At 43.7% G+C, this 24,844-nt stretch overlaps 2 protein-coding genes across 2 annotated transcripts; one reads left to right on the forward strand and one right to left on the reverse strand.

Annotated features, from left to right (window-relative positions):
* Window positions 1–8,380: 8,380 nt before the first annotated feature.
* LOC306986311 (uncharacterized protein) lies at window positions 8,381–9,714 on the reverse strand (the record flags this gene model as incomplete). The annotated part of the gene is made up of 3 exons (XM_079589430.1): window positions 8,381–8,557; window positions 8,828–8,962; window positions 9,306–9,714. 3 exons carry the CDS (start codon window positions 9,712–9,714, stop codon window positions 8,382–8,384), a joined length of 720 nt encoding a protein of 239 aa, XP_079445556.1. The 3' UTR covers window position 8,381.
* Window positions 9,715–19,659: 9,945 nt separating this feature from the next.
* On the forward strand, window positions 19,660–24,049 carry LOC306986164 (uncharacterized protein). The gene is made up of 10 exons (XM_079589069.1): window positions 19,660–19,788; window positions 20,331–20,675; window positions 20,809–21,061; window positions 21,139–21,464; window positions 21,589–21,673; window positions 21,951–22,085; window positions 22,599–22,756; window positions 22,890–22,998; window positions 23,096–23,339; window positions 23,435–24,049. The coding sequence occupies exons 1-10, from the start codon at window positions 19,708–19,710 to the stop codon at window positions 23,919–23,921; spliced, it is 2,223 nt and encodes a 740-aa protein (XP_079445195.1). The 5' UTR covers window positions 19,660–19,707; the 3' UTR covers window positions 23,922–24,049.
* Window positions 24,050–24,844: the final 795 nt, after the last annotated feature.

Raw genomic sequence — 24,844 nt, forward strand, 5'->3', positions numbered from 1 at the left:
ATCACTAATAAATATTCTAAAAACAAAAATATTTTCGATTGTGATGAATATATATATATCAATTAGTGACAGAATAAAATGTATTGTTTTTGGTCAATTTTGACAGCTGTTTGGGGGATTATTTTATGAGGCCAAACTCTTTCTACTTTGCTGTAGGCCTATACTGAAAGGCCGAATACGTTAGCCTACCTAATCACTGTAGCCTGACGGATGAACAAATAAAATTAAAACCTTATGAATAAATAGGATATCTTGTAAGATACTGCATGATCCAAATATAGTATTATTTGATACATTTTTAAAGTTTTCATTACATTTTGTGCATGAAATCCACGCTGAATCCACCGTTCTGATGGGATCAGTTTAATTCAGATTTTTTTGGATCAAAGTGATCCAAATCCTACAAAAAAGTTCTGAAAAACCCAAACTAAAGGTTTGATCTGGATCAAAACCAAGATTGGATTACGTGATCTAATCCGATTATGTAATCCGTTTTTTCTTTTGAAAAACCCATTTTCAAGATTTGATCCAATCCGTTATCCAAAATCCTAGTGGATTACTTTTGAAAAACCGGGCCCTGAAGATAGATAAACGAGGAGTGAGTGTATCTTCTATGCTGCTCAAAACAACCAACATATTTGTTTTTTGTACCATTAAAACCATTTTATATTGATCATAACATTGCAAAAACTACCAGTAATGTTACTGTACTTCATTTTAAAATACTGAACACCTACAAAGGTTACTTAAAATTAATAACATAGAATTATGTCATGTAAACTGACCCGCACCAGTTCAAAGTGAACAATTTTGTCTGTTGTGTCATCCATTAAACTATATGTGTTGTATTTCAAGTGGAGGAGTTCAAGTATCTTGGGGTCTTGTTCACGAGTGAGGGAAGGATGGAACGGGAGATTGACAGACGGATCGGTGCAGCTTCCACAGTAATGCGGACGATGTACCGGTCTGTCGTGGTGAAGAAAGAGCTGAGCCGCAAGGCGAATCTCTCGATTTACCGGTCAATCTACGTTCCTACTCTCACCTATGGTCATGAGCTTTGGGTCATGACCGAAAGGACAAGATCCCGGATACAGGCGGCCGAAATGAGCTTTCTCCGCAGGGTGGCTGGGCGATCCCTTAGAGATAGGGTGAGGAGCTCGGTCACTCGGGAGGAGCTCAGAGTAGAGCCGCTGCTCCTCCACATCGAGAGGGGTCAGCTGAGGTGGCTCGGGCATCTGTTCCGGATGCCTCCTGGACGCCTTCCTGGGAAGGTGTTCCGGGCACGTCCCACCGGGAGGAGACCCCGGGGAAGACCTAGGACACGCTGGAGAGACTATGTCTCTCGGCTGGCCTGGGAACGCCTCGGTGTCCCCCCGGAAGAGCTAGAGGAAGTGGCTAGGGAAAGGGAAGTCTGGGCATCTCTGCTTAGACTGCTGCCCCCGCGACCCGGCCCCGGATAAGCGGAAGAAGATGGATGGATGTTGTATTTCGCCGAAAACCCAGGGCGAAAAGAATCACAAGTACAAAACATTTCAGTGTTGTTAAAATTTTCTAAAATTGTAGAAAAATAATTATTTAAAAAATGACTATGTACTTGCCTGTCTGACCTCCCATCTCCGGACAAATGAACTGGATTACAGAGCTCAGTTTGTAACTGTAAGTCATTGATTGCTGCTTTCTGTTGTTGTTGATATTCTTCATTAATGACTGGAGTAAGGTAGGAAGACTGAATGTCAAAGTAAGTGGTTTTATGGGGTATTTGCTCCAGTGAATAGTGTGCACGCAGAAACAAGAAGATTATTAGCTGGCATTCCTCTAACATCACTGCATGAACTCCACTTTCCTTTGTGGTTTTTTTCACATTCCCAGTGAACACGGAGAACACTTCCCACAGTTGCTTTTGTGTTCTCTGTTATTACTGATCCACATTCTGGACATCTTTTGAACAGCTCCATGACATTAGGCTCGTTGACAATCCATTTTTTCTGTTTCCAATGCATTTCACATTCCTCTTCTTCTGTGCTTGTGGTAGACGTTGATGTTGAACTCAGTGGCTGAAAACTAAGATCTTTCTTGTCCGACGGAGGATCTATGGAAAGCAGGCAGCTCCAAAATTTATTCTAATTGCTCTTCCATCTGTTCTGGTTGATTATACACGGGGGCTGTGAAATTACATTGATTAAAGTTTGTTTATAATAAAACTGAATATAAAATGACGAAAAAGTTATTTTAGCCTTTTTAATATTCCAACACCCAGGATACGCACACGAAATGGGCATTTAAAAAAATGACGATGGTTTCGCTAGATAAGACCCGTATTCATCGTCTGGTGTCATTTAAAGCCCGTTGAAGCGGCGCTGACACTGTCATCTGGACCTTGACCCGTTTGGGGCCCACTGACGTCCATTATATGGAGACATCCCCCTGCGCAAAGTTACCTCCAGATGACGTAGTTTCAACGGTGTGCTTGTCCGTCCTATGTCGGTATCAGGAGGGTGCAGACTGTGACGCCAGACAACGTATTTTTTCGACATCTACCATACGTCTAATGTTGACATCCGTGGGACCTCCGTGTTAGGGTTATTTATAGTCCAAATGTGGTCGTTTGTGGACGTCTTTTCAACATCAAATTTAACGTTGTTTTTATACAACTTCTATAACTGTAGTCCCATGTTTCAAAAGGGTGGAGGACGTGTATTCTGTACCATTGATTTTACATTTATGCATTTGGCAGATGCTTTTTATCCAAAGTGACTTACATTGCATTACACATTTATATTCCTATCAGTTCTTGCTTTCGCTGGGAATCTAACCCATGATCTTGCATTGCAAGCACCAATGCTCTACTGGTTGAGCTGCAGGAAAACTATATTAATCTGCGTCTCCAGTTTTCACATGATGCTGAGACAATCAAATGGAGTTTTTGGAAAACGATCTTAAATAATTATTAATAATCTGTATTCATATGTATTTATCATGTTGATAACAACAATGTTGATATTTGTAAATAAAAAATATTACATATTAATCATGTAAATATCCTGCACCTGTCATAGACGTCAAAATGATGTCCAAAAAATGTCAAAGGTCAAATGTTGAATGTCAATATAATATGACGTCCAAGTTAGGTCATGGTTGGACGTCCAAATTGTGGACCTAGTTTGGACGTTGAATAGATGTCCAGAATTGGTCATGGACCAACGGACCCAATATAGACATGAGCTGCACGTCTATCCGACATCCAATGTTTAGTGGGAGATCATGTAAATTTCCTGCACCTGTCTTAGACGTCCACATGGCATCACAGTCTGCACCTTCAGGAACCAAAATCTGACTTCCAAACATGACGTAGAAAAGACCTCATTTGGAGGAAACTTTGCAAACCTAGATCATGTCAATTTCCTGCACCTGTCTTAGACGTCCACATAACATCCAGAAAAGTACCTATTCCGGCGTTCAAATATTGAACATTATATTGACGTCCAGGTGGGGTCATGGTTAGATGTCCAAATAGCAGACCTAGATTGCACGTTGCATAAAGGTAAAAAATTGGTCTTGGACCGACTGACGCAATATAGACACGATCTGCCTGTCCAATAGACGTCTGATGTTTAGTGGGATGTGTTCATCAAAAACCTTCATTTCTTTTCCACTGAAGAAAGAAAGACATGGACATCTTGGATGACATCGGGATGAGTAAATTATCAGCAAAAGTTTTTTTTAAAGTGAACTAATCCTTTAAAGAAAAGTTTTGTTTTCCACATACACTTAAAGGGTTAGTTCACCCAAAAATGAAAATAATGTCATTAATGACTCACCCTCATGTCGTTCTAAGCCCGTAAGACCTCCGTTCATCTTCAGAACACAGTTTAAGATATTTTAGATTTAGTCCGAGAGCTTTCTGTCCCTCCATTGAAGCTGTATATACAGTATACTGTCCATGTCCATAAAGGTAATAAAAACATCATCAAAGTAGTCCATGTGACATCAGTGGGTTAGTTAGAAGTTTTTGAAGCATCGAAAATACTTTTTGGTCCAAAAATAACACAAAATAAGACTTTATTCAGCATTGTATTCTCTCCCGGGTCTGTTGTCAATCCTTCACAGTTACGCTGATGGCGTAAGACGCTGATGACGTGTTATCTGGTGCGCCCGAGCTTCATTTATAGACTGAGGGAAACGCACGCTGTAAAAGTGTCTCATCCGCGACATGCACATTTACGCACCATTAAAAAAATGATATCCACGCAAACAATGTAGAATAGCTTGAATATAGCGTGCGTCTCCCTCAGACTGTAAACGAAGCTCGGGCGCACCAGATAACACGTCATCAGCGTCTTACGTCAGCAGCGTCACTGCAGAGTCGTGAACGCATATTGACAACAGACCCGGGAGAGAATACAATGCTGAATAAAGTCTTATTTTGTGTTATTTTTTGACCAAAAAGTATTTTCGATGCTTCAAAAACTTCTAACTAACCCACTGATGTCACATGGACTACTTTGATGATGTTTTTATTACCTTTATGGACATGGACAGTATACTGTATATACAGCTTCAATGGAGGGACAGAAAGCTCTCGGACTAAATCTAAAATATCTTAAACTGTGTTCCGAAGATGAACGGAGGTCTTACGGGCTTAGAACGACATGAGGGTGAGTCATTAATGACATTATTTTCATTTTTGGGTGAACTAACCCTTTAAAACTTTTTAAAAACACTGTATAGAGTTAAAATGCAATGGTTTAGTATTCGTACATTTTACAATGTTATCTGAAGAAAGTTAGAATGTGGCCCTTCACATAGGCTACAGATATAAAACCGTTCAAAACAACATCAACTAGAATACAATATGCTTCTAAAGTTTAGTTTTAAGTTCCATATGATACATCACTCATCGACGGTAGAAACATGAATAGATCAGTGTTCGTCTCCGCCCACCTAACTCTAGATTTATTTATTACACTAAATAACATTCATAAAAAATAATAGTTGTTAAAAAATAAAAAAGTTAACTCATGTTTTAGTTAATTTTGGACTTTAATATTCACTAACTTACTGATTTATTCACATAATGAAACTGTTCAAATCTATGTGCTTTAAACTTTAAAACCGTGAAACGTAAGAGGTAGGCCGAAACAGTTTTTTTTTCACAGGCATTATGTAGGCTAACACTTTCACATACAACTTTAATAACTTTTTAAAACGATACAGATCTTTAAAATACAAAGGTGTAGGCTAGTATTTAAAACATTATCAGAAAAATGTAAAACAAGTTAGAATGTTTTCCTTCACATACAGAGAAATAAAAAAAAATTTTAAACGTTAAAAACAAAAAAAGTAAACGTTAAATCATTTAAAACATAGAATGTCTTTCACGAACGACTTTTAAAGATATTCCAGAAAAATGGTAAATTATGTTTTAATTTAGAAAGAAAACAACCAATGGGCCAATCTACGTGTTTCATGGGCCGGTCTGTCAGAAAAAAAACTAACGCTGACTTTTTTTAACCAATGCATTACACCGGCACTTACCCAGCGCCGCCAATTAAGCAAAACAAAACGAATGGGCCGCCGATGTACGAGTTTTATGAGCCGGTAAGACAAACAAAAAAAGTTTTAGATGCATCGGCCCAAAAAGCCGTGAATTTCCCGGTAGTCCCGATGGCCAGTACTTGCCTGCCAGGGCATAGAGTGAATTTCAGGCAAATATCTTTGTCCTTTCGAGCAATAAACTGAAAGTAATGTGAATATCGCCACTGGCCGAAACCCCCTGTCTCCGTCTCCATCTCCATTCCTCTCTGTCCTTCGCACCAGCAGCTACGAATATGAAGCTCACGTGTGATGTACCAGGGCCCAGTATGGGTTTTTCATTGGGTACTGGACTGGCCTCTCATAATGTATGTGTTTACTGAGGCTTTATGATACATCTGGCCTAGAAAGTGTAAGTATGTATTAATTATACTCTTTATGCTTGATTGTCAAGTCACCTTCATTTATATAGTGCTTTCTACAATACAGATTGTTTCAAAGCAGCTTTACAGTTAAAAGTGAAAATTTGTAATTTACCTTATGTATTTATTTGAATTTATTTGTTTAGAATTGATAGATTGATAACTGATAAAAGTAACATTATTTCAGTTTGGGAAATGTCAGTTTTCAGCGCAAATATTCCACTGGTCATTCATCTATAACATCACAAAACAACAGGTGCAATTAAAAAAAAAAAAACCCTGCAAAGGTTCAGTATGTTCAAATGTTTTATTACACTTTAATATTTTATAAAACTTTCAAATACAAGTTGTTGTTTTTATAAAATCATCAAAATTCACATTTTAACAAAAAAAAGGCCAATAACATTCTAAAACGTATTCTAAACTGAGGAACAGAAGGCTCGTAGTTTGAATGAAAATATCTTTATGTTCAGAAGATGAACACAGGTATTGCGTTTGTGCAACGACTGAAATAACCCTTTAAAGGAACACAACGACTTTTGGGGACTTTAGCTCCCAAAAAATTCATCACATTTAAAGAACTTGGGCTTAGAAACAGCACAAAAAATTCTCACTGTACTGTAGATGGTCTTTTCTCCTGTTGTCCTCTAATGGCTCTGTTTCCACCCCTGTCCCCTTTTCCACCAAAAAAGAACTGGTTCGGAACTGGTGCTGGTTCAAAGTTGGTTCAACTTGCGAACCTTCTCCGAACCTGTTTGTTTTTCCACTGAACTAGAGAGCCCAGCGAACGACGTCGTTACGTCACTGTTTACGTTGCCATACGTCTTAGCTTTCCCAGAAACGCTTGCGCGGCTGCGCCAACTTCAAGCATAAACATTTACAATGGCGGACTACATAGTTTGCGATCCTTTCTTGGGATTAGAAGACGACGCATAGAACACATTTGTGCAGCTCGACTGTTACGTTCGAGAAAAAGGGTAATTATATAACATGTTTTGATTCTTATTATTGATGTTAGCTCTTGTTGGAAGCAAAAGCAAGGCCATTAGCTCTAATGTCCCTAACGTTAGCTACCGTATGTACCGGTGGCGCAGATTATCTACCGATTACATTGGAAATCAACAAAAAATATTTTTATCTTTACAGGCAACGGTAGTATTGCGGCACAATGCAAGACGGAGACCGCCTGTTGTCTGGGCACACCCGCAATCTCGCCACTGGTGGGACACAATCGTTCCGGATTTCACCACTCAGCAGTTTGTGCAGAATTTCCGAGTGTCCCGGGAGTCATTTGAATACATCTGTGGTCGAGTCAAGCCTGACATGGGGAGGAGGAACACAAATTACCGTATGTGTGTAACAATCCGAAAACGAGTGGCAATTGCCATCTGGAAACTGGCCACCGGCAGCGAATACAGGACCATAAGTCCTGTATTAAGACCATAAGACTTATGGCCCTGTATTCGCTGCCGGTGGCCAGTCTTTTTGGGGTAGGCCTCAGCACCATCTTTAACTGTGTTCAGGACTTTTGCTATGCAGTCAACAGGGTCCTGCTTCCTGTGCACATTACATTTCCTGACGCTGACAAGTTTGTAGAAATGGCCACATTCTTTCTAAATCGATGGAGAGTTCCACAGTGTGTTGGAGCAATAGATGGAAGTCACATCCCTATAATAGCACCAGAGGAGTATCCTAGAGACTATTACAATCGGAAAGGATGGCATTCCATTGTTCTCCAAGCAGTGGTTGATGGTAAAGGTCTTTTCTGGGATGTATGCGTTGGCTATCCAGGTAGTGTTCACGACGCAAGAGTACTGAGACAGTCACATTTGTGGGAAGTCCTAAATGACGGGGAGTTATTAGGCCAAAACAAAACGAACATCTCTGGGTGTGATGTAGGACATTATTTAATTGGTGATGACCCAGCTTACCCTATGCAGAACTGGTTCATGAAGCCCTTTTCAGACACTGGCAGACTGACACATGAACAACAGACCTACAACATGGTAACCTACAACGGCACCTGAACATGGTAATCAAGAAGGGGCTGACATCAGAGCTGCGTTAATACAGTACTTTTGTAGAGGAGATGACTGATTAATTTTTTTCTTAATTCATTGTAATTCTACCTGTGCTGTATTTTTGTTAAATATTTAAACTGTCATAACATCAGATGTAACATACTTGCTGAGTTAATAGTTCTCTCTTTCTGGTTTCCTGAAATTCAGCAGTGCTTAATCTGCACAAATGTAAATAAAAACAATTTTTTAAACTTGCATTTGTTTTTGTGTTGATTATTATACTACAGCAGACAAGTTTCTGTAGAAAACGTTTATTTAAAAAAAAATACACTATGCAAAATGTTTTAAATATTACAGTGTGTACAGTGCAGTGTGCAACATTGTTTCTTTGATTTAGTAGCAGTCATCAGTGGGATTGCCTCTCCATCACCATACGCTCCATGAGTCCAAGCATAGCAGTTGAGTCTGCATCCATTTTCCTCATCAAGGTATCGTTCATGTCCTTGCAGTGCAGCAGGAACCTTTCATCAGACCTCTCAAAATATTCCAGCAGCTCCCCATTCATGTCTCGTTTCCTTTTGCCTGTGCACAAAAAAAAACCCTCTACAATTAACACAGATCTTGCTTGTGTATTTTGCAATTGTAAATAATCAAACACAAGAGTCAATGCAACATATTAGCAAAATAATATTATATTATACTGTATTACTACACTGATACACCTTATATCATATGTCTACTATCATATCCCTAACGTTACACTACCACTAGTTCATTGGGCACTTCATGCAAATGTATTCACATTTAATGAAGAGTAATATATTTCAGTTTCTTGATGATAACAATCCTTACCCTTTCTGGTCTGCTGACTGGAAGAAGCAGATGATGAGCTTTCAGCTGCTGAGCTGCAAGACGGTACTGGTGAGCTGCAGTGGAGTGGTAGCGGTAGCTCCCGGTCAGATTCACTGTCATCAATACCCAACAACTCTAAAAACAACAAAAATAAAACCCTGTTTTAATCACAAACGTTAATAACAGATAACAGACCGTTGCCATGCAAAACAGTGCATTGCTAGGACGCAGTTAGGTTAATAAGTAATATAATCGTTTTTAAATCAATAAACTCTTTTTTAAATCAATATGTTGTGTTACATTATTGATTTATTTGGTAGGTAGCCATGTAATACTTACTTACTTAACAATAGCATGCTATCTAGCTGATTGGTCAAGCAAGCACAGCTACTAAGTAGCATTGTAAACAAACAGATAAGAAATGTATAGCGCTAGTTGGTTTGTAACAAAGGTGAAACATTAGAAAAGTTAATCTTACCGGAATCAGTAAAGCTGTTGGCAATACCCTGCAGCGGCGTCTCATCCATCATAGTTTCAAACACGGCAGTGGCCGAATTTAATGCCCTGGTGATCTGGCACGCTGGTCTGTCGCCGAGGACCGAGTCCAGAACCTCAAAATGAGGATTTCTACAACGTGGCCGTCCATTACCACTTCGACCCAACTCCTTCTTTTGGTCCCTGTAATCCTTTTTTAGTTTTTTTAACTTGTTATTGATCTGCTCAATGGTTCTGTTAAACCCCGCTGCAGCCATCTCCCTCTGGATTTGCTCAAACACAGGTTTTGTTCTTGAAGCACTTTCGATTTTTTTCTGTACCTCTGCCGAGGACCATACCGCCAACAAACAATTTGTCTCCTCCACCGTCCACTGTTTCGCTTTAGTTTCCATCTTTCAGCAATAATTTCTACTAACGTTTGCAAGCGCTGTGTTTTTAGCAAGCCGGCGGTCACCGTCGAGTTTTTGCTCACAATAACCCCGCCCCCAGCATGACGTGGCAAAAGAACGGTCTTTTGCCACATCATTTTGCCACAGCTCTTTGCTCTAGTCCAGCAAAGAGTTGGTGCCGCTTTGGAACCAATTTTCCTGGCCGAGAACCGGTTCTTTGCTGTCGAAACAGAAAGAACTGGTTCGCGAGTAGGCACCGGCTCCGAACCGGCACCAGCACTGCCTTGGTGGAAAAGGGGTATCTCTAGCACCAGTGAACCATTTGTGAGAGCCTTCTCTGCCTGTTGACATCTTTGGTCAATGAATTCTTCTTCAATCCACCTGCATAAAAGTAAAAGTTTACACACAAAATTCCTAATATTAATTCCAAATCATGATCATGATTAAAATATGATTAATCATGCAGCACTAGCGTGCGTATTGTAAAAAAGTATTACACAAATGAAATTCTCTTGACTTATGCATAGGAGTACAACAATAAAACACTTACCATATATGACCTCAAAAAGACGCAGATCTCTAAATCTCTTCTTGCCATGACGGCCAAACAGACTGTACTGGATTGCCACTTCATTTGAAATGAGGAATCTCATCATTCTCCTTGTGGCATCATCCAGTGAAGAACCACCAACATCTGCAATCATTGCAACCTAAGTACAAACAGACAATGATTTGTAGATGATATGCGCTTCAGAATGATCAAAATAAAAACCAACAAGCAACATGAACACTGATCATGAACCTACAACACTAGACGTGAATCTTGGGTCAAGCAGCTTTTCATTCATAGCTTCCACTTCTTCTGTTGTTGTTAGAGGGAAGACAGCTTCTTCAGGAACATTGGGCAATGACTCATGGTTGTGCTGCTTAAGCAAAGCATTCAACATGTTGCTATGCACTTGCTGAGTCTCTTTCATTTCCTCCAGAAGGGTTAAAAGCTTGACGAACGAGGAGTCACGTGATGCGCTCGAGGTAGTTAGACGTACCCAGGAGAGCTCTCTAGAAATCACCTAATATATGTTGAATTAAACACTGAAGCATTGCCCAAATAGTTGTAAAAAGTTTACCTGATACTTGTGTGCAATGCGGAACTATGGAGCGTCGACCAAAACCCAAGAAAGATGACCATAAAGCTGCCGAAACTACTGAGTGAAAGTCTCCGCAAATGGCTGCTGAGGCGTTCGTCTCTGAGGGGGAAAGTTCAGCGGCTGCGCTGAAAGAGTTTCGGGAGATCATTGGGAGTGTTAAGCAAGAGCTGATCTCTCAAATGTCGGAACTTCGCAACTCCATTCAGGGATCAATTGATACCCTGACCATGTCTGTCTCATCTATGCAAGGCCGGATCACTACGGCCGAGCAAAGAATCAGTGATGTGGAAGATGCAGTTTCGGGAAATGAGCGGTCACTCAATCTCCTCCAAAAAGAAAACGAGGTTCTCAGAAATAAGTTGGAATATATAGAAAACGTCTCGGTTACGTATGTAACCCTCGTTCCCTGAGTACAGGGAATGGAGACGTGTCGTTGGGGAGTTCCCTGACGAATTGGGATCACGCTAGGGAGACCAATTGCCTACGAGAGAATTAAAACGAGCCAATGAAAATTGGCATGCAGGAATGCATTCCGCAGCCCGCCTACCAGCGCGGGTATAAAAGGTGGAAGCAACGCATGCATAGTGCTTTTCGCTGAGGAGCCGAACGGTGTCCAGTCCTCCGCGAAGGTACAGCAACATGGCGAAGGGACGACGCGTCTCCGTTCCCTGTACTCAGGGAACGAGGGTTACATACGTAACCAAGACGTTCCCTTTAGTCCTGGGAACTCCGACGTGTCGTCGGGGAGTTCCCTGACTAATTGGGATCCCTAATAAAACGCCATGGTGCTGGCCCTTTCCAGCGCCCAGCTAAGCTACCCTGCAGCAGTTTCTTGAATAATTTGCGGGAGCTCGCTAGGAATCACACTGCTGTTCCACAAGACCCGCGCAGTGGATATTGGATAACACTGGGAAACGTGCCCTAACCCCAAAAAAAGGGGAAGGGAACGCTGCGGAAGCCCCAGCCTGCCTGAGGAAGGCCTGGATTACACATACGTACTAGCCCAGTGGGATATTGAAACATATGGCAGTCCCTGAGGTGGTCCCATCCGAGGAAGTGGGAGCGAACTCAACAGGGACGACAGAAAGAGTCTGTCAAGGGGAAGACACGGCTGAACTGCACGTGGCATCATGGGTCACAGTAGAGACCACTAGAGAACACCCAGTCTACTAGCAACTCCACTAGAGGTAGCAGACCTGGCGCTGGCGGTCCGCTACGCCAGGCACCGGAGGGGTGATGGATAGGGATGGGAACCGAGAACCGATTCTTCTTCAGAACTGGTGCCCAGTGAATCAATTCCTTGGAACCGTTAGCATGCCTGCGTATCGATTCCGCGTATCTGTTCCGCTCATTGCAAATGTGTCATGACGCTCTCGCTCACTCACTAGTGCACACACACTCTCTCGCGCTCACTCACTCACTCACACAAACGCACACGTTCACTCACACACACACGCGCGCACATATACACTCACTCACTAGCGCTCACACGCTATCTCGCGCTCACGCACACACTCTCGCTCACTCACTAGCGCACACACACTCTCTCGCGCTTTACAGTCACACACGCACTCTCTCGCACTCACTCACTCACACACACACACACAAACGCACACATGCTCACTCTTACACTATCTCGCGCTCACTCACACACACACACACGCGCGCGCACACACTCTCGCTCACTCACTAGCGCACACACGTTTTGTTTCAGGTTGAATCCAAATGAGAACTGTTAATATTCCAAAAGGCACAAGCTCTTCCTTGACTGTTTTCAGTCTGTGTTTTTCGTTTTTTTATGGCACATAAATGGCAGTTTTTTTTGGACCAATAATTGTGAAGGCACTAAGGCACTCTTCTTGATAATCTTTCAAGGCACACACTAGCGTGCCATGGCATACTGGTTGAGAAACACTGCCTTATGCTATAGGTCCCTGGACTTTCCTTTGAGAAGTAGCTCACCTACTTTTAGGTTTGTTCTGAGGTTGCTACACATAATTTGTGTATATGTGCTCTGTGCTGTGTCTTCTGATCAGATATTAAAGCGAGTTAATACAAACAAACAAATTTGTACTTATTCCCTCACCCAATGAGAATCGATAAGAGAATCGATAAGGAATCGGATCGATAAGCAATATCGATATGGAATCGGATCGATAAGCAATATCGATAATGGAATCGGAATCGTTAAATTCTTATCAATTCCCATCCCTAGTGATGGAGGAACTCAAGAGGCTCACCAGCGTTGGCGCCAACGGAGCAAAAAACGCACGTACCTGGCCGAAGCGCAGGGTGGCGTAGCAAGCCGACAACCTATTCCCTCGCACCACTGGCCGTAGCGAGCACTCGGGAGGAAACGCCGCAGGCTATAAAACCTAGCGAACGTGTTAGGTGTCGCCCAGCCCGCAGCTCTACAGATGTCTGTCAGCAAGGCGCCTTGAGCCAAAGCCCAGGAAGCGGCAACACCTCTAGTGGAGTGAGCACGCAACCTGGGAGGACAAAGCTCACCCAGAGACTCATACGCTCGGGTGATAGCATCCACTAACCAGTGAGCCAACCTCTGCTTGGAGACAGCCTTCCCCTTCTGCTGGCCTCCATAACAAACAAAGAGCTGATCTGAGGTCCTAAAGCTTTGCGTTCTGTCAACATAAACCCGCAGGGCGCGGACTGGACAGAGAAAAGCTAGGGCTGGGTCTGCCTCCTCTTGGGGCAGCGCTTGCAGGTTCACTACCTGATCCGCGAAGGGGGTGGTAGGAACCTTGGGCACATATCCAAGCCGGGGTCTCAATATAACGTGAGAAAGGCCCGACCCGAACTCTAGGCACGATTCGTTGACCGAAAAAGCTTGCAGATCCCCGACCCTCTTGAAAGAGGCCAATGCCAACAGGAGCGCTGTCTTATTGGACAGGATATTAAGCTCCACTGTTGACAAAGGCTCAAAGGGAGGACTTTGAAGAGCTCTGAGCACCAGAGCTAGGTCCCAAGAGGGTACAGGGTGCAAAACGCGAGTTTTAAACGCGATTTAACCTCCTAGCACCCTTAAGGAATCTGATGATCAGGTCGTGCTTCCCCAAAGATTTACCCTCTACTGCATCGTGATGTGTGGCTATTGCAGCAACATACACTTTGAGGGTGGAGGGAGAGCCTTCGCCCCAACCCATCTTGCAGGAAGAAAAGCACGACTCCGATCGGGCAAGTTCGGGGGTCCTCCTGACGGGAGGAACACCAAGCGACGAACAGGTTCCACTTCAACGCATAGAGGCGCCTCGTAGAGGGGGCTCTAGCGGAAGTGATGGTGTCTACCACTGCCTGTGGCAGACCACCTAAAACCGGGTGCCATAGAGTGCCCCGTCTCTGAGAGAGGAGGTCCTTCCTCAGAGGAATCGGCCAAGGGGGGGCTGTCGCGAGGAGCATGAGTTCCGTGAACCAAGTCCTGGTGGGCCAATACGGCGCCACTAGAAGGACCTGCTCCTCGTCCTCCCTGACCTTGCACAGAGTCTGTGCTAGGCGGCTCACTGGAGGAAACGCATACTTGCACCGGTCCTGGGGCCAGCTGAGAGCCAGGGCGTCCGTGCCGAGGGTCCCCTCGGTCAGGGAGTAAAACCACTGGCAATGGGTCGTGTCTGGAGAGGCAAACAGGTCTACCTGTGCGGCTCCGAAGACACTCCAAATCAGCTGGACCGCCTGGGGAAGGAGTTGCCATTCTCCTGGCAGGGGAGGCTGCCGTAAAGCTCGTCTGCCACACGGTTGAGCGCCCCTGGAACATGAACGGCACGAAGCAACCTCAGAAGCTTCTGACTCCATTGGAGGAGGTGGGAGGCGAGTCACAACATACGACGGGAGCGTAGACCACCGTGATGGTTGATGTATGCAACGGTCGCAGTGGTGTCCGTACGGACCAGTACGTGCTTGTGTCTGAGAAACCCCTTGAGGCGACACAAGGCTAGGCGTACTGCTTGCAACTCTAGGCAGTTGATGTGCCAATGCAGCTGGGGTCCCGTCCACAGACCCGAGACTGCATATCCTTGTACGTGGCACCCCACCCCATGGCAGAAGCATCTGTGAAAACCACAGCATGCCTGGACACATGGACTAAGGGCACTCCGGTCCGGAGAAACGCAGGATCGCTGCAAACCGATCCTGGGGACGGATGCATTCGAAAATGCCCTTCTGCGTGAGTATTTTGAACGGGAGTTTGTGCAGGGCCCGATTCAAAACTCGCAGGTCCAGGATTGGCCATAACCCACCGCTTTTCTTGGGTACAATGAAGTAGGGGCTGCAAACCCAGACCTCATCTCGGCAGGAGGGACCAGCTCGACCTCGTCCTTCGCCAGCAGGACGTCGATCTCTTTCCGCAAGACAGGGGCATCCACTGACTGCACACGGGTGAGTGGATGCCGCTGAACTTGGGAGGCCGGCGTGCAAACTGAATTGCCTAGCCGAACCGGATGGTGCGGATGAGCCATTGGGACGGACTCGGAAGCGCTAGCCAGGCTTCTAGAGACCGCCCAACGTGCCTAACCGAACCACCGGCGTACCCGCGTAGGGGTAGCGAGGTGGAAGACAGGGACCCGGCTCTGGTGGCGTTGTAGCGACCAAGAGCGGGGTCTGGGCGTCGAACTCGACACCAACCCGCTTCCACCGGGGGGCAGACGGCAGAGAAGGCCCATGGGCGTGGCCGAGGCTGCGTCACTGCTATCCGCGAGCTGGGGAGAGGGGAGCGGGAGTGTCGCCGTTCGGGGCGGCGCACACTGCCATTCTGACCCTCTTGGACGGAGGAGACAGGTCTTATTTTACTGCCAGTCCCGACCGTCGAGTCCTGGTTTCTGCCTCGTCGCCCAGCGAGAGACGAGAGTGACAAAGCCGTAGCCCTCACTGTCATCTAAGCGCTAGGGCCCGTGAGTGACTCAGAGGAAGTGAACTGCTCAAACTTTGGGTACCGCTGACTGGATGACCAGCGGCGGAACAGAAACAAAATTCTCCACCCGGCCCTCCCCCGGGGGAAGGAGTGGTGATAACACACACACTCCCGAAGAGCAGATATCACATACTCTGGGTCGCTCCTCTCAGGGTCGTTTCCCATCCTCTTGCTGAGGGGAAACGAACCCCGAGCGGGCTGGTTTTAAGGCGCTTCTAGACCACCAGTGTGGACATCGTCTTCCCGAGGGCCAGCACTGTGACTAATCACGGTCAGTCACAAGCGCAGCTCCACCTCGAGTCAGAACTACCCACGTGCACTGAATGTGCAGGGGTAGTGAGAGAGGAAAAACTTCTGCAGATTTAGGCATGTTTGGCTTGCCATATTGGCACCAAAATGCTTCCATACTGCGAAAAACAGGGAGACGAACAACGTGCCGACGTGGTCATGCACTCATGGGAGAACATGAACCACCCACGAACGCAGTCTCAACACACTGATTAGGCATGTGAAACAGTGACCGTGGCCGTCACCAGGCATGCAAGACAGTGAACGTGGCCATCGTTTCGATGACACACGGCACGCTGGGCGCTCAAGCCTTCAGGCAAGGCGAACAACGTGCCGACGTGGTCATGCTCTCATAAGAAAGCATAAACCACCCACGAACACAGTCTCAGCATGTTTGCGATGCGCTAGAGGAGTGGGAAGCTCGTGAGGGTCTCTCACCTGACGAGACATTCCACACTGTAGCCCCCTGTAATCACCAAATGCTCATTATCCAAAGTAGTCCTCTCCTTTTTAGAAAAGGAACTAGATTGGGGAACAAGCAAAAGGGACTCAACCTCGTAGAGGTACACAAGTCTCGACCGCGCATCTAGAGCGCCGAATGACGCGCGCTGGGTTGCCGTGACAACCCGCGCTGTCAGCCGGCGCTCGACGGCACACGGCACGCTGAGCGGCTCGAGCCTTTAAAAAGGGGAGACGAACAACGTGGTCATGCACTCCTGAGAGGACATGAACCACCCACGAACGTAGTCTCACACACTGATTAGGCATGTGAAACAATGAACGTGGCCGTCAAATGAGGACAGGAAACGATCGCATCCAGAAACACACGAGTGAAACGTCATCCTGAAAAGGACGCGATCTTCACTCGTGTTGCTCTTTCAGGAAGAACGTACTCTCTCTATTGTGCTGAAGCACACAGGGACCCAACGCGGCAACACAGCGGGGAAACTGCAAGCCCGCTGTGCGCACTCAACCGTTTACCAGCTATGAGAACAGCTTTTGAAATAACAGCGTGTAGACGCAGCCGGCAGACAGGAATCGCGCGGTCACTAAAACGCCGTCTCACCAACACAGAGAGATCCCGTCCCGAAACAGCAGACTCGTTGAGCGTAAGATACAATCCTAAAGCTCATTCACTCAGAGAGGACACAACCGGTCGGCTCCGGAGCTAAAAGCACTATGCTGTGTTGCTTCCGCATTTTATTCCCGCGCTGGTAGGCGGGCTGCGGAATGCATTCCTGCATGCTAATTTTCATTGGCTCGTTTTAATTCTCTCGTAGGCAATTGGTCTCCCTAGCGTGATCCCAATTCGTCAGGGAACTCCCCGACGACACGTCGGAGTTCCCAGGACGAAAGGGAACTACAACAGACGAAATAACATCCGCTTGATTGGACTGAGTGAAGGATTTGAAGGTCGGGATACGGTTGAATTCTTTAAGACATGGCTGCCGAGCGTGTTGGGAGAAGAGAACTTCGGCGTTCCAGTGGAAGTTGAGCTTCCCTTGCAGTCTTAAAGAAATCCCCACTGGTTGATTTCTTCATGAAATATCCTCTGCTTCTGTAGTAATGAGTGTCAGCGGGAGGTAAATACACTTGCGTGATTGTCATGTGGACCGGCTCTCTTGGTTGCCTAGGTAACTTGATACCACTCCGCCGCTGCTGTAGACTGTGCTAATAAATACAGGGAGCAAAGTATAACTATTGCAATGCAATGAAAGGGTAGTTTGATTTCTAACATTATTCTCTCAACAGACATTTACATCGACAGTCTGGCGTTATAATTTATTTGCTTTGGTGTACTGTGGAGTGGGTAAAACTGTTTTTAATGTTCCCCCTCAGGTTGCGAGCCCACTCCACTAGAAGTGTTGCTTATTCTTGGGAGCTGGCACAAGGTGCCTCACTGACAGATATCTGTAGAGCTGTGGTGTATCATAGGATCATGACCATGATCATACACACCCAACACGTTCGCTATGTTTTATAGCCTTTGTGTCAAGCCGGTAGCCTCCCACGTGCTCTCTTCCCATAGCCAGTTAACATCGTAGGCCCGCTTGAAGTGACATTCCCCTCCTATGGACCGGATACGAGCACCATTTCTGCTCCAGGTTAGTTCCCCGTAAACCAAACCCTGTCGAGTCCCTCCACAGCCCTGGGCAGTCGGATGTGGCGGAGCGTCCGACGCCAGGCCTAACACTCGGATGCATTGGTGGAACCTGTGCTAGGCTGGGTCCCATATGTTGTAATCCCTACGGTGATCCCATATGTGTATTCTTCCACAGTACAGCTCCCTGCGGCGAGTCTGTATCTTTCCCTTGGCAGAGGTTCAGTTCCTACGTACGTCTCTGTTCCCTATTTCAGGGAACGAGGGTTACATACGTAACGAGAAGTTCAAACAAATTAACTTTTATTAGTATGTAGAAATGTATTTTTACTTTGAGTTCACAAAATAGACATATTTTAATTGCTTTATTGTTTTGTGTTTAATGAACTTCCTTCTTTTAATTTAGACCTTAAATTGAACTGAAACAGGGCTGGGGATTTCTGTTTCCCAGCATGCTTTGCTATGGCACTGGAAAGAGAGAGAAAATGTAAATGGTATATGATTTTTATGCAAGATTAATGTTAACGGGGAGATTAATTAGTATAAAATGTTTTTCTATGCAAATTTACAAGAGTTTCAGGCCCCGTTTACACGATGGTAAAACGCAGATATTTCTCTGCGTTTTGGCCTGTCATTTACACGAAAACGCCGTTTTTATCCCAGAAAACGATCATTTCTAAAAACTCCGGCCAAAGTGGAGATTTCTGAAAACGCCGGTTATATGTTGTCGTGTCAACAGGGAGAAACGGGGTTTTAGGTTCTCTCTTGTCGATTCTGAGGATTCTGATTGGCTTGCATGGCTTTATCCTTCTCCCTACACTGCCGCCCATAGGTTTAGCATAGTTATGATGGCGCTCGACGGCGTATTTATGCGGGTTGTGTGCACGATGTTATTATTGAAAACGGAAGGGGAGAAATATTCGTTTCTCTAAATACCCGGCTATGTGTAAATGTGGCCTCAGTTATGTTGGATTTTTTTGTAGGGGCTTACGATCATGTGACTGGTGGAGCATGAGCTTAGTTTGAGAACAGGCCTGTTAAATGTTCTCTATTGCCTTAATCATTCAGCAAGTTCAGGCTCGTAACTGCTGATTGGACCACTGCTGTGTCTAATGCCTTTCTCTGCTTGTTGATTCGCTGGAAACATTTGTCGTCGTGTTACGTCAGTGACGCCTGGCATTCTTCCATGGCATCTTCACCTTCAACGCCAGGAAAACGTGGCCTGTTTTGTGTAGAATCAGAATGGTTATCTAGGTAAGAAACATATTATCAAAACGATACTTGCTCAACTGTATGTCATTATTAAACTTTGTCTGATAGAAAGTCGCATTATTATACTTTTAGCGAAGCAAAGACGGTACCGTTTCAAGTTTTAAGTGTAACGTTAATGAAAGCTAACTTAGTTTAGGTCAGCTAGGTAGCTAACGTTTACATAGTCTTTTAAATTAGAATTATAAGTGCTATGGCAAACGGATGAGCATAACGGTATTATTAACACAAAACGGGGTTAACAATCATGGATTATAACTCCTTGTTAGATCATGAGTTTGCTGACATATTTTCGAAAGAGGACGGACAAACATAGAGAGGAGATTGGGGAGACAACAGAATCTCACCAGCAGGTAAGCTAATTGGTTTCAAAGATGATTATTTGTTACACCTGACCTAGATGATAAACATGTGTAAACGTTAAGCGAGAAAGGTAGTAGCATATATTTTCTGGTAGGCTTAAAATGGGGGTTGGGGACCAGACAGGTGTGTATAAAAATGTAATATATCAGGTATATGAGGTCTGACTCTGGGTGGGGGGTAGGTGCGAGACGAGGCTTCAGCATTTGTGTAGGCTATTCTGCAGAGTAGTGTGTGTATAATAGGCCCTATGCACAGCTGCACTACTTCCTGAACTTCAGCCAGCTCCTTTGTTTCCTGTCTGCCATTATTGGACAAACTGGTTAATCCAGGTGTGTCTGATTATTGTTGTTGGTCAGACACACCTGGATTAACCAGTTTGTCCAATAATGGCAGACAGGAAACAAAGGAGCTGGCTGAAGTTCAGGAAGTAGTGCAGCTGTGCATAAGGCGTATTGGCTACTGTATCGTGAATAATTGTGTAGTTGGAAAGAAAGATGCCATGTTATTATGTAGATTTAACCCTGCCTTTTAGATAGAGGCAAGGGTGGTGGAAGAGGGACATTGTCAGGATGACGAGGAGGATGCCAGTCGAAATTCAAGCAAGAAAAGGGCCAGAACAGGAGCTGCAAAGTACAGTACAAAATTCAGTAGTGCCTGGAGTACAGAGTGGCCTTTTATAAAACCTGGCACCACCCAGCACCATTTCTGGTGTGACATCTGCAGGCGTGAGCTGGAGTGCAGCCATCAAGGGAGAGCGGATGTGCAGAGGCACATCACCAGTGACGGTCACATAAAAAAACAGAAAAGTCTTGAAAGCTCCCAGAGAATACACAGTTTATTTTGTTCAAGAACTGATGAACTGAAACTTGAGACTCAGGTGATTAGTAAATTAAGATCCATGCAAGTGCACACATAGGCTCACGTTCAACTTCAGATGTTAAATTTAATCTTTTTATGTATTATGTATTTTATGTACTAAAGGTAACTCTATTATGTTTCTAATTTTGCAGACTAGGAGGGCAGAGATCAAGGTTGCGGTGGTCATGGTCAACCATAATATTCCGTTAGCATTCGCTGATCATCTCAGTCCTCTTTTCAGGGAGTGTTTTCCTGACTCAAAAATTGCAAAGAAATATTCCTCAGCGAGAACCAAAACGTCGGCCATCATTAATGGGGCAGTCAGTCCCTATCTTTTGTCTGAGCTTGTGAAACACTTAAGGGAGAAGCCATTCAGTCTCTCAACAGATGGGTCCAATGACACAGGTGACATTTAATTATTTCTCGTGGGTACCTTTTGCAACTAACTTTGGCCTGACTTAACTATATTATTGTGAATTCAGGGAAGGAGAAAATGAATCCCATGACTATAAAGACCTTTGACAAGGATGGGGTGGTCCACCGATTCCTGGACATGGGGGTAACAGAAGGAGAGCATTGTGGCACTGCAGCAACCATTTTTGCCAAGATAGACTCCGTGTTGAAAAAGCACTCAATACCGTGGACTAATTGCATTTCCCTTTCTGTGGACAATGCCAGTGTGAATGTGGGAGACAGAAACTCCATAAAAACAAGGGTTCTGAAAGAGCACCCCTCTTTGTTCACATTGGGCTGCCCGTGCCACATAGTGCACAATAATGCATCTGCTGCTGGTGCAGTGTACACTGAGGTAAATACTGAAATTAGTCGCAGACATGTATTACAAAAATGTACTCCAAAGGAAAATATTTATTTACATACAACACTTGCATGCTTTCTGGGAACGGTGTTAATATCTGCCTTTAAAAAAATAGATCACAGGGTTTGATATTGAAGACATGGCTGTGGATGTCGGCTATTGGTTCAAGAGCAGCACCAAACGGAAGAATAAACTTGATGGTAATTCAAATGATGTAATATGATGTAATTTTAACTACATTTCAGTAATCATTGCTAAAGAGGGGCCATTTGGCCAAAACAGACCATTTCAATACCCAGCCTAAATGTAAGGGGGTAATAGGACTGTAAAATTGTATTTGAGCTTATTGATAAATCAAAGTAGAATACATTTGTTAAACATCAAAGAACAAGGTATAATACGTAATTCATCAATTCTACAATCCCTTTATATGCATTGAACTGCTCATTTGCATTAATCAATGATTTATCATTTCAGAGTTTTGTGTGTTCTGTGACACGACTTACATGGAAACGCTGCTTCATGTGAGCACACGGTGGCTGAGTCTGGAGCAGGTTGTTACCCGTATTCTACGCCTCTATGCTGCACTCAAAAGTTATTTTGGAAGCTGCAGTAAGTACTGACCTAGTGTATGCTTTATAAACCTATTGGCTGAATATCACTTGCTATGGAAACCTATCATTAGTAAAGCATAGCATTTCAAGATGCACAAGTAGGGATCAATGAATTACATTGTAAAGTAAATTTAAAAAATAATTTTTCATTCAATTACTTAATTCAATGTTGCATTGATTCATTATACACAATGTGAAATATTTCAAGTCTAATTTTGATGATTAGGCCATAGCTTACAGGTTTTAAAACAGAATTGAGTATCTCAGAAAATTTGAATATTATGAAGCAGTTCAATATTTTCAGGTTCAATTTGTCACACCATCATTTTTGCTAATTAACTCAAATGTGCATAAATGCAAAAGTTTTATGAGCCTTTACATTCTCTGTCTGATTAGCCTTCAGAATTATTGAAGTAGCCTAAATTAAATTTTCATCAATATTCCAATTCATTAATCATTACTTATTGTTTCCTATTGATATTTTTGCTTTTGCCTGTATTTCTACTTTCAGATGAGAAACAAGCAAGGTGCGTCCGATTGCGTGTGCTGTTTGAAGATCCAATGACTGAAATTCACCTGCTCTTTTATCAGTCCACGCTGATCATCTTTACACACTTCAACCTTCTCTTCCAACGTCAAGACCCCTCCGTCTACCTACTACATGACCAAGTATGTAACACTCAATGTTGCAAGTAGTTAATATTACAGATTATTACATGGGACTTAAATCCTTATTTCTAAGCCATCCCAGTGTTGCTTTGCTTAAAAGTAAGTAGAATAACATTTTTGTGTTTTTCTAAAGATCAGGTTTTTCATAAAGAAACTGATGTCAAAATTCCTGAAGCCAGGAGCTTTCAGAGCAGTTGATGTGGACAGTGTGGACATCAGGAATGAAGAGAAACAACTCCCGGGTCAGTATGAGGGAACAAAAGACAGTTATCTTAATACTTTATTGGCTGGTCTTAAGTTGCTCTTGGTAATCAATTGTGCATTCTGTGATGCTTGTAGATTCACAGCTTGGCATTGGCTTCACAACAAGAACCACCTTGAACAGGCTTGTTGAAGCTGGTCATGTCTCCCCTGAGGCTGTTAAGAAGTTCCACATGGCAGCAAGAAGTTTCTTCATAAGATCAGTGGAGTATGCCTTGGCCAAGCTGCCTCTGAATGACCAAGTGCTGCAGTATGCAAAGTTTGTGGACTTCAAGCAGAAAATGGATGTTGCTGTGGATTATGTGCAGTACTTTGTTCAAAGGTATCCATCCTACCATTATTATAGTGGAGAAAAGGTGGAATAACTTTAGGAGTTGGTATACAAGTGATGGTTCATTCTGTTTCTCTAATGTTTAGGTTCAACCATCTCCTGCCATATGACGAGCTGAGGGAACAGGACCACTTAAATGATGAATTCCTGGAGTACCAGATGATGGAAGAAAAAGACATCCCTGATGCCATCTGGAGAGATGCTGTTGTCAGAGAGAGTGCAGATGGAGAGTATCACAGGATGGATAGAATTTGGGCCTATCTCAGCACTGTGAAGAATCACATAAGTGGAACCCTACAATTCCCAAGACTGGTAAAGGTTGCACAGCTAGTGTTGATTCTGCCACATTCTAACGCTGATGCTGAACGTACCTTCTCTGTGGTTGGACTTAACAAGACAGACACACGGAATAAACTGTCTCTTGATGGCACACTTTCATCCATTATGTCTATCAAAATGAGTGACATTGAGCCCTGCTACAAATATGAGCCCCCTGCTCAGATTATAAAAGATGCTAAGTCTGCCACAACCCGTTACAACAGGCCAAACGTCAGTGTAGGAGAAACCATTTGAAATGGTTGACACATATTCAGGGTTTTTTTCCAGTTTACAAGGCACTTGTAAAGACTTTTTGTGAACACCTATATAAATAAATGAAGGTTTTCAAGAAACGTTCCCACTATTTTTTTCCCAGTAAAATTAACCAAAGCAAAATTGTTATGACAGACAGGAAGGTAATGGACCATTCTAAGGGCCCAATATATAGCAATTTCCTGAATATAAGCACCATGCATTGTTTTATTCACCGTGTGTTATGCAAACAAAAAAACAAACCGTGTATTAACCTCAGTTTACTAACACAACCTATTGAATCAGATTATGAGTTGACGATAAAGTAGAATAGATGCAATGCCATGTCCTCATCCATGCATTAACCTCATAGATTATGACCTTAGTTAATCATCAACCATACTTTATTCAGGGGAGCTTGGTGAACTTTCAGCAATGCCCTGATCATAACAAATCACATAATAAATCAAATAGTCAAAGTAACTGTGAACAAAAAGAAACTTATCAAAACAAAAAGAAACTTATCAAAACAAAAAGAAACTTTCCAGAAACAAAAAGAAACTTTCCAGAAACAAAAAGAAACTTATCAAAACAAAAACATCAAACATTGGGAAATTAATGTAGTCGGTGTAGGTTTAGATGGTAAGAGGTTTGTGGTGGCGGCAGAGCAGTGGCCGCCGGCCAAAATTTCCAGTAGGCCGCTGCATGCGCATGTTTGGGGAGAAATCTCACTCCAGGCAAATCACCAAAGTTGGCAACCCTGCAAATATTTCAAGTTAAGATCAATTAACGTAAAAAATAGAAATCATCTAGTTCTGCTTATTTAAACTTGGAATTTCTTAACTTAACATATTTGATGCTACTGATTACCTCAACTGTGTAACAAGATAAACACATTCTGTATTGTATTAATTTCAACACTTATA

Source organism: Phoxinus phoxinus (genome assembly GCF_949152265.1).
Source record: "Phoxinus phoxinus genome assembly, chromosome: 18".
NCBI lineage: Eukaryota > Metazoa > Chordata > Actinopteri > Cypriniformes > Leuciscidae > Phoxinus > Phoxinus phoxinus.

Bases quoted from the DNA above. Each gene is read 5' to 3' on its own strand.
- LOC306986164 (XM_079589069.1), top strand. From the start codon at position 19,708: ATGAGTTTGCTGACATATTTTCGAAAGAGGACGGACAAACATAGAGAG. The intron at 21,062-21,138 runs GTGACATTTAAT...TTGTGAATTCAG, and splicing joins AGATGGGTCCAATGACACAG to GGAAGGAGAAAATGAATCCC. The intron at 21,465-21,588 runs GTAAATACTGAA...TTAAAAAAATAG, and splicing joins CTGGTGCAGTGTACACTGAG to ATCACAGGGTTTGATATTGA.